Below are 15470 nucleotides of genomic sequence, written 5' to 3'. Positions count from 1 at the left end.
ACCTAGCTGACTTTCATGCCTGAAATGGGACTAGAATTCACAGCTGCCTGGTTTCTAAGCTGGGTACCTTAATCATTAGACTAAACTGATTTTTGAAAGCTACAATTATATTTATAACATAAATAATGATGTAAAAAGGATGTGGAGACTCTAGAAAGAGTGCAGAGAAGAGCAACAAAGATGATTAGGGAATTGGAGGCTAAACATATGAAAAATGGTTGTTGGAATTGGGTATGTCTAGTTTAATTAAAAGAAGGACTAGGAGTGACATGATGGCAATGTTCCAATATCTCAGGGGCTGTCATAAAGAAGAGAGAGTCAAGCTATTCTCCAAAGCACCTGAGGGGAGGACAAGAAGCAATGAGTGGAAACTAATCCAGAAAAGCAACCTAGAACTAAGGAGAAATTTCCTGATTGTTAGTTGTAGGTACAACTTGCCTCCAGAAGTTGTGAATGCTTCAACACTGGAAGTTTTTAAAGAAGATTTTGGATAACCATTTGCCTGGTGTAGGGTTTCCTGCCTAAGCAGGGGATTGGATTAGAAGACCTCCAAGGTCCCTTCCAACTCTGTTATTCTGTTTTCCCAATAACCAACCCATTGTATTGCATTTTTAAATGACCATACCTGCAAATTAACATTTGGGCCTGGATTGATAGGAAGAGTGGCAGATGCCAATGTGCGAGTGAGAAGCTGATTGGAAGGGTGGCTGATAGTAGGATGTGTGGCCTTCCAGTATGCTTCCAAATAGTCAGCCAGGTGTTCACAAGCATCTTCAAGCTGGTTCTCATCCAAAATCACATCAAACATTTCCTTATCAGAGGAAAAAAATGTGGAAAAGCAAAATCTCACAAACAATATTAAACAAGTACAAAAGCAGAAAATACATGATTTTAGAATAATTAATTTAATGTTAATATGTGGCTTGTTTTGAGGACAAAAGTAAATCACATTTACCCTTTAGAATTTTTATTTAGAAATTTAGAAAAAGACTGTGTGCTTAAGTCCTTTGCTAAATTTAAAGCAATAATATTGAATCTTTCAGATCTATCAAAAGGTAAAAGGTAAAAATTTCCTGTCCAGTCATGTCTAACTCTAAGGGGTGGTGCTCTTCTCTGTTTTTTGGTGGCCAACGTGGCTATATGCCAAAGCTACATGGAACGCTGTTACCTTCCCACCAAGTGGTACCCATTAATCTATTCACATTAGCATCATTTCAAACTGCTAAGTAGATTAGCAGTTGGTGCTAATAGAGTTGGTGCATAGAACGGGAGCTTTCCAGCTGACAAACTTAGTGTCTTTAAATACTGATCCAATGTGCTCCCATATATTTGGGGAACTTATTTATAAATTATATTATATTAGAATTGAACAAACTGACATCTAATTAGTTTGAAAATTGTTTAGAAAAGGATTTCCAACAATAAATTAAGATTCACGACAGAATAAATATGAAATGAAAACCAATTTAAATTAAATAATTAATCTTCAATCCAAATTAAAGAAGATTTGCTTAAATTATTCTATACATGGTACTAGACTCCATATAAAATGGCTTATATGAACAAAAATAACCCCTTTTTTGGAATGGTTATGGGGGGGGGGAAACATATTTGCACTTGTCATGATCATGCCCCCTTGTTTTCTATCTTCTCTGAGATGTTTTTTGAGATTAGTAAATCTAAAACTATGTATCCAGAACTTGCTTCCCTAAATATACTTTCAGCGATTAAGGCAAATATTTGGGCCAAATAATTTAGTAATTATTTTAATCGACACGGTATGCCACTAGAATGTCCATAGCTAAACACTGGAAAAAATTATGGCATTGGGATTCTGGTGCCAGAATATCTGATGTACTGCCATAGCAGAGAAATTGACCTATACTTTATAACTGCCATTAATCAAGTTAAAATTAAAGTTTTCTCAAATATATGGTCCGGTTTTATATCTATTGCTAACTGCAGGAACAATAACAGTTTTACCTCAGATGAAAATAATAGAAATCATATTTGGTTTAATATATCCTTTTTCTTGTCTCCCTTTTTAACCATTTTAAGAAATATTTTTTAAAAATCTCATATTTGTATTATTCTGATTTCAACTACCAAAACAGAACAAAACAAAAACAGAACGATTTCTCACACTGAAATACATTCAGAAATTAAGATTATACAATGATATTCAAAAGTAATTGTACTGTATATGAAAATATGTGTTTTCTGTGCAAGCCTTCTCCTTTAGCCAGTTGATATACTTTGTTTTGGAACCAGAAAACAGTATATTGGTCATTTAAGTCTGGCCAGCCTCAAATGGACAAAGAATCTCATCTGAAATCTCCAGGGTGACAGGGACAGTCCATTCTGATGTTTGAGAGGTGATGAAAGAAAGTGCCTACAAGGTTTAGGACAGAGGTGGGGAACTATGGTCCCTTTATGACTTGTGAACTATAACACCCAGAATTCCTGAGCCAGTTTAGGAGATAATGTTTTACCTGAAGCTCCTAAATAAAAAAGAAAAACTAAGAATATTAGCTCTACACAATGACATAACATCCTGAGCAAGATAGAAAGAAGTCCAAATTAAGATTGCCCATTTAAGAGGAAAACAAAGGAGAGATGTTGGCTATTCTTTATCATACCTGTAAATAGCTGATTTGACCATAGCTGATTTGATCACTGCTTTTCACACAGGCTACTTCATTTACTGCCTACTATTGCACCCATTACTGAACCAAAAGATTTTTGTTCTAATAGCAAATATTTGCCACAATTATAAAACAGGAAAGCTTGGAAAAATGTTTTTTTTTCCTACACATATATATTAAGAATGACTCACTGGAGGGCACTGAGCCAGTTTATCAGCTGCTACCATTTGAACGTTAAGGTGCTTAGCCTGAGATTTGCCTCGGGATTTTATCAGTCTTTGTAAAACCTGTGGAAAAGATACTATAGTTAAAATAGAAGTTAATGAGAAAATGAAATAGTATAGGATATACTATACAGCTTTAATTTTAGAATGTTCTAATTAATTAATTCCAGTGTCTTAAAGTAATAATGACTACATGGAGTATAGTGTTATATGTATTCAGGAGAAGACATTTATCCTTCTCAAATTTTACTTCTGAACTATGAAGTTATTACTTACTAGAAACTCTTTCATCAATTAATTATGTAATATAGGATAGTCTATCTTTCAATGAAATAAGAAATGTAAAATTATGTTAACAATTCATTAAAAGCTCCCATTCAATTAAGATTGTTTTCAACATTCATTGGTTCAAAATGTCAATGTATTAATAGCAACAGTTAAAATCTACGTGCTTTCATGATATAATCACATAAAAGAAAAAAAAGGGAAACAATGAGACGAAATTATTTACCTTTGGAGAAGTAATCTTTACATATACTATAATGGGTGCCAGGGAAGTTTTGCTAAGTTGAGCAGGATGATTAATAGTATCAGCATCAAGTACTACCAACTGTAATGTTCTTGCTAATTCAAATATTCGTTCAATTTCACTCTGAACTTCAGCTGCAAAAAGTACAGACATACTAGTTAAACAATTGTAAAACAATTATTTAGCAAATAATACAATGCAAATATATACATACAGGAACATTGAACATTTTTCTTTGGTTTTGTTGCATACACAACAAAATAGTTTAAAATGATTATGCTTCCATCAATATGTCTTCAATGTGTATATATACTCCTGAATTGCTGATAATCAGTCATGATATCCTTGATTTTGTATGAACAAGTATGAACAATTACCACTAACAGGTTTTTCCTTTGGAATGGCTGATTCAACATAATTCCTAAGTCACTGATGTAGTCTATTTTTTCATCAGACTGAATTTGGGGCACTAACAAAGCCATTTTCCACCACATTGGATACTTCTGCAGAAACTGATTTTAAAACCAAGGGAAAGCAAAATGGTCCTCACCCCATTTTTATCACTATTGTTGTTCTCACTATTTAATATCCAATTTCAGTTCTCAATGAAACAAGAAAATGCAGCTCTCTGTATTTTTATCAATAGTCATTTCCTATATGTAGGTTTCCTATAATTTTTCAATAGATTGCTGTCATCATTTTTGCAATAGTTAATTGTGTTGGCTGTCTTGACTATGCAATAGGAAGGTAAAATATGAATTTAAAAAACAAACATTCTTACTGCTTTTCATATGTCATTAGTAGTTTACAAAAAAAAAATCAGCTATCAGAAAAAAATCCACATATAATAGAAGTATAATAGAAAGGCCCATTCAACTGTCTCCTTTCCTTTTACATAAGCAGCAGTGGGAAATATTGTTACAATCAACTATATTTCTTTCAGAGCAGTTGACATCATATTAATGTACAGTTTATATAAGAGTTTTAATGAATATTAAATATTTAATGAATATTAAAACTTCCATCCATCAATTTTAAACCAAGTGATTTTATAAAAGCTGATTAAGAGTCAGTTTGGTTTAATGATTGAGGGCAGGCTAAAATCCAAGAGAGTATATGTTCTACTCCTGCCTTAGGCACAAAGCCAGTTGGGTGACCTTGAGGCAGTCACTTTCAGCCTAAGGAGACAATAGCAAACTACTCCCAAAAAAATATTGCTAAGAAAAACTACAGCGACTAACCAGACAGCCAATAGTGATTCAAAGGCATAAAAAATAATTTTAAAAGGAGGCTGATTATATATATTTGAATATTTGATCGCCACAATATAGAAAAGATGTGGAGACTCTAGAAAGAGTACAGAGAAGAGCAACAAAGAGGATTAAGGGACTGGAGGCAAAAACATATGAAGAACAGTTGCAGGAACTGGATATGTCTAGTTTAATGAAAAGAAGGACTAGGGAAGACATGACAGCAGTGTCCCAATGTCTCAGGAGTTGCCACAAAGAAGAGGGAGTCAAACTATTCTCCAAGGCACCTGAGGGTAGAACAAGAAGCAATGGATGGAAATTAATCAAGGAGTAGCAACGTAGAACTGAGGAAAAATTTCCTGACAGTTAGAACAATTAATCAGTGGAACAGCTTGCCTCCAGAAGTTGTGAATGCCTCAACACTGGAAGTCTTTAAAAAGATATTGGATAGCCATTTGTCTGGAATGGTATAGGGTTTCCTGCCTAGGCAGGGAGTTGGACTAGAAGACCTCCAAGGTCCCTTCCAACTCTGCTATTGTATTGTATTGTATTGTATTGTATTTATATTAGTTTATTCTCAAAGTATTGTTTCAATTACAGATCCGATTTTGCTCATATACCTCATAAGAGTTTTTCAGATGTTCATAGGCTAACCTTGATTTTTCTAATTTGAATTTTTCAGTAAAATATTATTTGTATAAATGTGTGAATATAAATCTAAACATTTGTGTATACGTGTGAGTGTGTATATGTGTTCATATATGCGTGCATTCTTTATATTTTAAGGGAGATAAAATCACACTTGTAAAATGGGGAAAAACTGAACTATTATTTATTACTTCAGTTGATATAGATACCCACTCAGCAATTTGCCCCTCTGTAATGATAATTATAGCAAAATGAAAAGAGTAAGGCACAAGTCTCAGTGTAATGGAAAAGCTGCATTGCTGCGCCACTCAAATGAGTCCAGTCCTTTGTTGATAAAGTAGAACACTGAAACAAACTCTAGGTTACAGTAATGTTTTCTGCTATTCTTGTTGCTTTATGTAACAAATAAATATCAGAATATGTCTCCTACTGATTCTGTGTTTTTCAGATTGCAAAACAATATGATTCAGCACACAAGCTGGTTTACATGATTTAAGCTTCTGAAGACATTGTAGAAGCTAGAAAAATTGAGGATCCATTGTCCTCTTCTAACACTACTTTGCCCAAACTATAAGCCTTCATTTTGGTCTTCTTGGCATCTAAAAGTCTGCTAAAAAATTGGAAAAAATAGAGGAAATCCAGTGCTGGATTTTCCTTCAAGGTTGGTGTACTTCCCTTAGTTGGGAAAATCCGACTCATTCATAGCCCTGGAATGCTTGGTCTAATTTGACTACTTCTGATCTTCATCTGTAAACATTATTGTTCAGATAAGTTATGATTATTAAATACTAAATAATGTATAGTATACCAAAAAATGGGGGGGGGGGGTGCAAGAAAAAGGAATACAAATAGATAAACAATAGATTTACCTATCTCATGGAGCTTATTTATTTATTTTATTGTCCTTATTATTTTTACAAATAACTCAAGGCAGCGAACACATCTAATCCTCCTATTTTCTCCAAAACAACAAGTCTGGGAGGTGAGTTTATTTGAGAGTAAGTGACTGGTCCAAGATCACCCAGTTGGCTTTCATGGTAATAGGTTATTTCCAAAGATGCTTTTTCAAGAGGAAAAACTTTCTGTTTTTTCTTTGAAGACATTTTGCTTCTCATCCAAGAAGGTCAGGTCTAACCTGGATGACTGGGAATCTCCATAGACATTATAGGTTATAATTTTTCAAAATAAAATCAATCAAATGTGAATGATAATGTTCAACGGTTAAATGTTAAAAGATAATTTTAAAAGATTAAAAATTGTTATTAAACTCCAAACAAAGCATGAACAACAGAATTGTCAGACTATTTTGCTAAGAACGTACCTGTCTTAAAACAAAAGGCAATGCAGCAAAAACAAATCTGCATGGCAGATACTGGTTTAACAATGAATATCATACAGTACCAGAAAAACATAATCACTGAAAAAATACGAAAAAATTAAATATTTCTCAAAAAATCTTATTTCCAGAAAATTACAGATGTTTTTCAGTAATATTATGATCTATGGTGACAAAAGAGTGAAAATGATACAACATTTTCATCAAACATCATTATTATGGCATTAGATACGCCTGTCATCCTTTTGCAATTAGTCTTAAATCACAACTGAGTTTCTCTTCCTTGAAGCACTGTTGCATTTTTCAAGCATAGTAATAAAATGGTGGTGTACTTTTTATTATTTTTTTAAAAAAATCAACAATTTTATTTTATTCAAAAATTAAAATCCAAATCCAAAAGGAAAAAAAATTGAAGAGAGACAAAGAAAAACTAAACAAAAACATCTGTTCAATTTTTTAATTTTGGATTTTATTTTTTTGAATAAAATTGTTTGAAAAAGTGTTTTTAAAATAAATATAACATCATACAGTGTATCTTCCAATGAATGTGTATTCACTCTACTTCTATTTCATTTGAAAATTTGTCATTAAACAAATCCTAAAAATTCAGAAAGCTTGACATTTTAGAGAAAGAAAATAGTGTTATTCATATGATCCAAATATTGAAATGCTTAGGTAACCCAACATTAATTATCTTAACAAGAAAAAATAATAATGAATGTCAAGAGACTAGAAAGATTTCAAAACAGGAAGAATTGAATATTTTTTGGATAAGTTTTAATAATAACAAATTATTTTAAAGTTCTTAAAGAATGGCCTGACAATTAATCTATCTATCATGATGTCTTTTTTTTTTTCAAATAAGGAAGCTATTTAGTAGCATCTCATAAAGAAAATGATACAGGCTCATCAAGAAATCAGAAATTCTGAGAAGAGAATATTATTCAGGATTGAACTATGAAGTCTTTGGTATTCTCTCAGCTTGGTTATTTATTTACGTTTCATTTATCATAAAAAATAATGACAAATATAAAGGAATACCACTGGGTGAAAGATTCTATCCCTGTGATTCTGGAGAGTGGAAGCCTCTGGACATTTCCTTCTTCGCTAGTCTTTTTATAGATACATTCCCACAAAATTTATTTTCCTGATAATTAATAGGTATCCTAGTCATTCTGACACTGTTTATCTTCAATGGCTGAAGTCGAAAGTATCATAGTTACAGCACAGGTAGTTTAGATTCTGAGCAGCAGCACTAACATTTTGTCAGAACCTGATGAATAAATCCATTATAATATTTTACACAATTAATGCACTAAATCTTTTTATATTATCACCTTGTTGCATTTTAATATCTAATGAATAGCCAGGGATATGTTTATGAGTCATTCTTAGCTTCCCTCCCATCCCCTCCTAATCAAGTTGAAAATAAGATCTTTTATATTGCAATAGGCCAAATTGTCTGTAAATAGATACAGCTACTAAGGTGGAGGAAAAAATGGATATAATAATATAAATTATAGACTGAATTTTAAACAATAAATTTTCAAGAGTGATTCAGTGTACTAAATTTAATTTGCATGAATCTTTGACAAAGAAAAAAAATTGCTGGATCAATTTTGATCATTACTTAATTATGTATTCATATAAATGTTCTAAAAACTATTTAGAGACCACAGTATAAAAACAATCTACACAATATAGACAGCAACAAGACAAACACAGCTTCAAAGGCAACATTTTCAAGGCAATGTACCCTTTTTGTGCATGCAACAATATAGGTACATGTAGCCCAATTCCACAATGGAAAATAGTGACCACAAACAGCGACATGCACATCTACAGTTTTGGACAGTGCAATACAGAATTTAAGAATTCTGTTATTTAAAACTCTAATTATCAAATATTTTATACCTATTGCAAATTGATTGCTAGCATTTAAAATTGGAAACATCTTCCAGAAAAAAAAAATCAGTATAAACTATGATGACTTATTTTTGTCATTACAAAACCTTCTATCAGTAGCAGATAGTGATTTTGTGAGTACAATGCGTACTAAACACGCACAAAAGAAAAAAATAACTAGCAATTTTAGATACATACCCAAAACATCTGGAAAGGGAGGGCATTAATGAATGGAAAAACTCAAGAGAATCAGGATCTTGTCCAAAACATACAGAATGAGATACACTTACAAGAGCAACTAGAAATGTGGTGTTCATGGGAGCAAATAAGAAACAGGGTTGGATTTGAAACTGACAAAGAAATAAAGTAAAAGCCACATATTTGATTCAGAAGCGTTACAGATACTATAGACATACAGGATTGCATTATAGCTGCTGAAATTTAAACTCTGTTTTGAGTGAAGCATGTTTTTTTACAAAATAATGTATGTTTACACAATCTTTTAAAGACCAATCCTTGGTAGTCTCTAATATATTTCCATTCAATATATTAAAAAATGCATAATGGCAAAAATTAAGAAAGCAACATGCATTCCATATTAATAAAGGTGTATTATGTTATCTCATGAAAATGGCATATAAAATAAAATTGAGGAGCTTTTTCCCCCTAAAGATTTTCAGAACATAATTCTCAACTTTCTGAGACTATCAGCTGACCTTGGAATAATTCTTATTCACAAATAAATTGTATTCTTTGGTACAGGATGATTATACATCATGCAACAATTTTGATAACTATTAGTGTTTAGGTCCAGTCAGCTTTTAAATGAAACCCAATGTTATCTATGTGGAAAATAGGCAATTTTTAACTCCACAATGAAATAATTTTTATGGAACTTGTTATGCATCATACATATACTGAGATATTATACACAAATATTATGTCTGAAATCCAAAGAGATATGTTATATTAATTACAATAGGCATATTGTAATTAATGGGATACACAGAAAAAATAATTATTCTCTAGCCTAAAAATATTGGCAATAAGAAAAAAAACAAAATTAATACCACAGGTAAAAACACAATAACTGATCTGACAATAAATAGAAGTCATTTATATCATTTTACATTCAAGTCAAATTTGATTCATGTCGTTTTTTATAGGTAACATTTTCAGAAGTACCTAGGGAGAAAGAGAATAATCCAGTTGGCTTGGCAGTCTGCCTACACTTAGAATCATAGGATTCCTTCACCTGCCTCCTGGTCTATCTACCCTACTCCACCCCCAGTCTATACAGAAGCACTCCTTGGTAGCAGTGCTGATTCTGAATTAGAGACCATGCCCCTGAATTGCCTCTTCAGCCCCAGCATTGCTGCCTTGCTATGGAATGTACCTCAAGCTCCACACCATGGCAAGCCACCCCAATGCCACAGTACAAAACCATCTCTATTACTATGTACTCCATTTGCCCTACTATCATGTGCTTTGCTTGCTCTGTTGGCCTTCCATTCTAGATTGTGCTCAGCCTGCTGGCTTTACCATTTGAATTCTGCTTGCCGCCCACATTCTGCTTGCCTTGCGGTCCTGCTCTTACTCATTTTGCTGTCTTCCACTGCTCATGAGATATACTCACACTCTTCCCAACACCATTGTGCATTCTCACAATTCTTCAGAAGACTTTAAGATCATTTGAAAGATGTGCTTGTTGTTCTCCAAATCATTTTTACAATAACTTAGAAGCCCTCAAAAGCTTTCCAAAGCATTGTGAGAACAGTGGACATGGTCTCTTGCAAAATTTTAGAAGATCTGTGAAGTCTCCTGAAGCTTCATGATAATAGCTTGAGTAGCCTTGGGAAGAAGGTCAGGCAAGGCCACAACTGCCTTATAAAGGGCCAGGCTAGACATACCTCATCAACAGTAAAGCTCTCATGGTGAACGGAGTGGCAAAGTTTAGGGTTATGCAAATGGGCATTGGAGGGTGTGAAGTTAGTGCCATTACGTAGTTAATAACAGAATAACAGAGTTGGAAGGGACCTTGGATGTTTTCTAGTCCAGCATCCTATTCAAGTAAGAAGCCCCAATAACATTTCAGGCAAATAGTTGTCTAATCTCTTCTTAAAAACTCCCAGTGTTGAAGCATTTACAACTTCTGGAGGCAACTTTTTCCACTGATTAATTGTTTTAACTGTCAGGAAATTTCTCCTTAGTTCTAGGTTGCTTCTCTCCTTGATTACTTTCTGTCCACTGCTTCTTGTCCTGTTTTCAGTTACTTTGGAAAATTGATTGTCCTCCCCCTTCTTTGTGGCAGCCTCTCAAATATTGGAACATTGCTATCATGTCATTCCAGTCCTTCTTTTTATTAAAATAGACATACCTAAATTCCTGAAACTCCTTCAGTCCCCTCATTATCTTTGTTGCTCTTCTATCAGTCTCAACATCTTTTTTATATTGTGGCAATAAAAAGTGGATGCAATATTTCAAGTGTGGTCTTATCAAGGCATCATAAATTAGTATTAACACTTCACATGATCTTTATTTTATCTCTCTGTTAATGGAACCTAGGACCGTGTTGACTTTTTTGGCAATTGCAGTACACTGCTGGCTCATATTTAATGTACACTAGGGTTCCACTATCCCTCTCACAGTAACTTGCATTAAGCCAGGTACAATCTATACTATATCTGTGCATTTGGTTTTTCTTTCCTAAAACTAAAATCTTATTTTTGTCATCACTGAATTTCATTTTGTTAAATAGTACCTAATGTTCAAATTTGGAAAAATCCATCTGTATCTTAAGCCTATCTCCTGGAGTCTTGCCTATTCTTGCCAGCTTGGTGTCATCTGCAAATTTGATGAGTTCCCCTTCTATTCCCTTGTCTAAATCATTGATGAAGATATTGAAGAATACTGGATCTAAGACAGAGTATTGGTATCCCAGTGCATTCTTCCCTCCACTGCATAGAGGACTACAAGTTGAGTGAGATTGGTCAGCAAATTATGAATCCATTAATGGTGATGCTGTCTATCACCCATTTTTCTTTCTTACTGGGTAGTTGGTTTGGTCTACTTGATCAAATGCCTTAATGAAATCCAAGTAAATTATGCCCATAGTACTTCTCTGATCCATTAATTTTGCCACTTTGTCAAAGAATGCAATAAAATTTGTCTGGCATGACCAAAACCCCTTTTTGGTTTTCTTTTCTTTTCTTTACATTCTCAAAATAGTGAGAAATCATACCAGCATTTATTTTTAAGTTTTCCACTTACTCTACATGTAAAGATAAGTACGTCAACAACTTTATTTAACAATTTTCGGTCGGTGGAACCGTCATGGAGTTTATTATGGATATCCAAAATTGAAACATAATTATTGGCCAGGGGAAAATAAAAAATATTATTTGTTAATGCTGGTTTATAATCATAATAAAAATTGATTGATTGAAATATTACTTGATTTTCTGGATGAACAATATAGCTTTAAAAAATAGGTTAAGCTTGTTTCATATCATTATATTATTTAATCAATATCTACAATGCACAATCAAAAATATACAACACCCCCCCACACCAAAGCTATTCTTTGATTACAGGTAGGCCTTGATTAATGCTAATGAATCCTACAAATTGGTTGCATTTGAATTTTTACTATTCAAAGTGATATTTTATGGAAAATATGGCAACTGGTTCCAGCTTGATAGAAATAAGCAATGAATATTTAAATATGCTGTATTTTTATATTTATATTACTGAAATGTTATAGTAAAACATAAAATTTATAGTTTAAATTTATAGTTAATGAACAAAGAGTAATTATAGAAAGAAAAGTAGTTATAGTAATAGTTATAGAAACAAAAAAACTACTGCAGATTCAGGAATTCTAATATCTAGTCCTATTTTAGTGTTACAAAGTCCATGTTCAATTACATTAAGTTATTGCTCTAATGTAATATTATAATGAGTTTCTTCTTTTCTACATTATTTTACCGTCTCTTCTTTATATTACTTTAAAAAATAAAAAAAAACGAATAAAGCCTATAATACAATAACAGCCACTATAAGAAAAAGAAAAAAAGAATGAGAGAGTTAAAAGTGTAAGAAAGGAAAAAAGAAAAAAGGATACAAAGTACATTATATGTTTACTTCCTACTCTATAGTTATAAAGTATTTTTTCTTTTTTAAAACTTCTAGAATTTTCTGACAGAATCTTCTTTTTCTCAATTTTGCAGACATGAAAATTAGAAGCATTTAAAACTCCAAACCCAACTATACATGCACTAGCCTCAATTGTGCATGTTCCTGCCTCACATTAACTAAATTTTGGGTTGCAGTAAACATGATCTTTACAATTTGCACTCAATTAAACCATATTATTAACATTATAAACATCATATTATTAAAATATATACTAATTTTGACTTACCTGTAATCTCAAGAATGTCAGCAGTGATATGAAATCTTTGCTATGTTAAACATGTATTCCAATACTGTTGGTTAATTATTTATACAGTATAGGCAGCAAATAAATTTAACATATACTAAATAAATATAAATGTGAAAACAGACACTTTTCTCAGATTAATGCAATTCTAGAAAATATATATGTTGCTTTTATATCAATAGGATTATATATGCATAACAATTTATACGCTAGATTAAAGTTATTTTGTAACTTCATCATTTTCTCATTTCCTTTTATATGAGTAATTTACATAGTTTCAGAATATATTTGACAGATTTTTACTTCAAAAATTTGAAAAACATAATGTTACTTTGAAGCATGGACATAATTTCATCTCAACAAGCCAAGAGGTTAGTATTATATTGATACTAAAAGTAACTTCAAAAGAGAGAAAAGTAAATTTAGTGTTTGCATGTAATTTTTTAATCCTATAACTTCAAAAATGGGGAAGAATTAATATGCTGGCATTACAATGAATTTTTGTTTTTAAAAAGTCACCGGTAGTGATATAGTTATCATTTCATATGCTTACCTAAGCTTGACCTTGTATTCGATCGCTCTATTATCGCATGCTTGCTGGGATTGTTTAATACTGAACGCTTGGCAAGCGAGATGTCTGCTGTGACCCGTGTGATTGAAATACTAAACACAACAAAAGACAAACAATGCTGTCATGATTATTTAAAATTCAAGAGATAAAATTTATGAAAGCAAATGAATCAGATTGCGGCAATTGAATTCAACGTTACAAACATCTTTAAATAAATTGTTTGAGCTGTTGCTAAAAGACAATTGCTTTTGTCTCTAGAGACAATTTTTAAAAATCCATTCAGCATATAATTTGGTATTTCTTTTCTAAACAGCAACCTTATTTTTTTTACAATCTTAGTTTTAGTTTCGGTCCAATATTTATGACTTTTTTTTAGCTCTCTATACTTCCAGTTTGATCCACTAAAAACTGAATAAATATTTCACTATTTTTAATTTAGTATTTACCTTACCAGCTCTTATCTTTAGAAATTACTTTAGAAATGTTCAAAAAGAAAGACACTATGGAATACACAGAAACAGTATTTACTGTAAAGTTTATCCTGCTGGATTTTGCATTAGACCCCTTTATGATCATACAATGTTACCAATTGTGAGCAGCAGTGAGAGACAAAGATGGAAAAATTTATAGCTCTCAAAAGCCCTTTGTAATTTAGACCTACCAGGACCTTATTTCTATAGGAGAGAGGATCTTGAACTATTTATAGTATGAAGAATATTTTTATACTGCTGGTGAAGTTCTGCCACCAATATAGATACGGTACCTCATCAGAGATTTGATTAAATATCTCTTTGCCGTATCATTGATTACTTCAACCAAGGAGATTAGGACACTGTTCAGCAGGTTTCACTGAAAGTATATGGCCATTAAAATCATCGTGACTAATTATGAGATGCTTAATCTTCCGCATATTTATCAAATTTCTTCTTTAAAATATGCACATTGGTAGAAATATCTTATAATACAGATAATTCTTGACTTACAATTGAGGCCAACATTTTTGTTGTTAAGGAGATATTTGTTAAGTGAGTTTTGCCCCATTTTATACTATTTTTGTCGCAGTTGTTAAGTGAATCACTGCAGTTATTAAGTCAGTAACACAGTTTTTAAGTAAGTTTGGCTTTCCCATTGGCTTCCTGTCAAAATATTACAAAAATTGATCACAGGGACACTACAACCATCATAATTATGAGTCAGTTGCTAAGCATCTGAATTGTGACCATGTAGCCATGGGGATTCTGCAATGGCCGTAAGTCAATTTTTTCAGTACCATTGTAACTTCAAATAGTGGCTAAATGAGCTATTGTTAATTCAAGCATTACCTGTACTGAAACAGTACCAAATTCTGTGATTTAAACATATGGCAACTAAATATTATATCATTCAATGCAAAATCCCCAACTCTTATGAAGTTGATGGTGGAAGGGTGATTTCTATATATTTTCTTCCTACCATATAAACTTTACAACCTTACATAATGCAGACTTAGGGATTTTGTCATGTTCCTCAATATTTTTTATTAAGTGGAATTCTTTCACTCATTTCAAAATTATATCAATGTTTTATTGCCATATTTCTTAGCAGATTTAATCTTTCTTAATTGAATATCTTTTCTCGCTATGCATGCCAAAGGTAGAATTATTAATGTGTATATTTTTGACACATAGTTACTCCTATATGGCAATTTACTTCTTTTTCTATCTCTGGACCTAATAAACACTGCAAATAACTAACTGAATATCACAACCAGTCTTGAAATCAGGGAAATGCAGATAAAATTGGGCAAAAAAGACATATTAATTTCAGTATGATTTAGATAGTCTTAATACTTACCGCCCTTCAAATCTATGTTTTAAAAAATCAAATAATGCTTTTTGCATCATATCCGTCACCTAGAATAAAAAAATACATTCACATGTCA

General features: G+C 32.2%; 1 protein-coding gene across 1 annotated transcript in view; it reads right to left on the bottom strand.

The window, feature by feature from the left end:
- CACNB2 (calcium voltage-gated channel auxiliary subunit beta 2) overlaps positions 1-15470 on the bottom strand; it is a 195958-nt gene that overhangs the window by 6146 nt on the left and 174342 nt on the right. The window contains exons 9-13 of the mRNA XM_032237269.1: positions 15383-15441; positions 13532-13641; positions 3381-3532; positions 2837-2932; positions 626-811 (exon numbers count right to left, since the gene is read on the bottom strand). Coding sequence (XP_032093160.1) covers positions 626-811; positions 2837-2932; positions 3381-3532; positions 13532-13641; positions 15383-15441 — 603 coding nt within the window. The remainder of the gene's footprint in view (positions 1-625; positions 812-2836; positions 2933-3380; positions 3533-13531; positions 13642-15382; positions 15442-15470) is intronic.

This window comes from Thamnophis elegans, chromosome Z (genome assembly GCF_009769535.1).
Source record: "Thamnophis elegans isolate rThaEle1 chromosome Z, rThaEle1.pri, whole genome shotgun sequence".
NCBI classification, from domain to species: Eukaryota; Metazoa; Chordata; class Lepidosauria; order Squamata; family Colubridae; genus Thamnophis; species Thamnophis elegans.
This window is presented reverse-complemented; position numbering and strand designations above follow the sequence as displayed.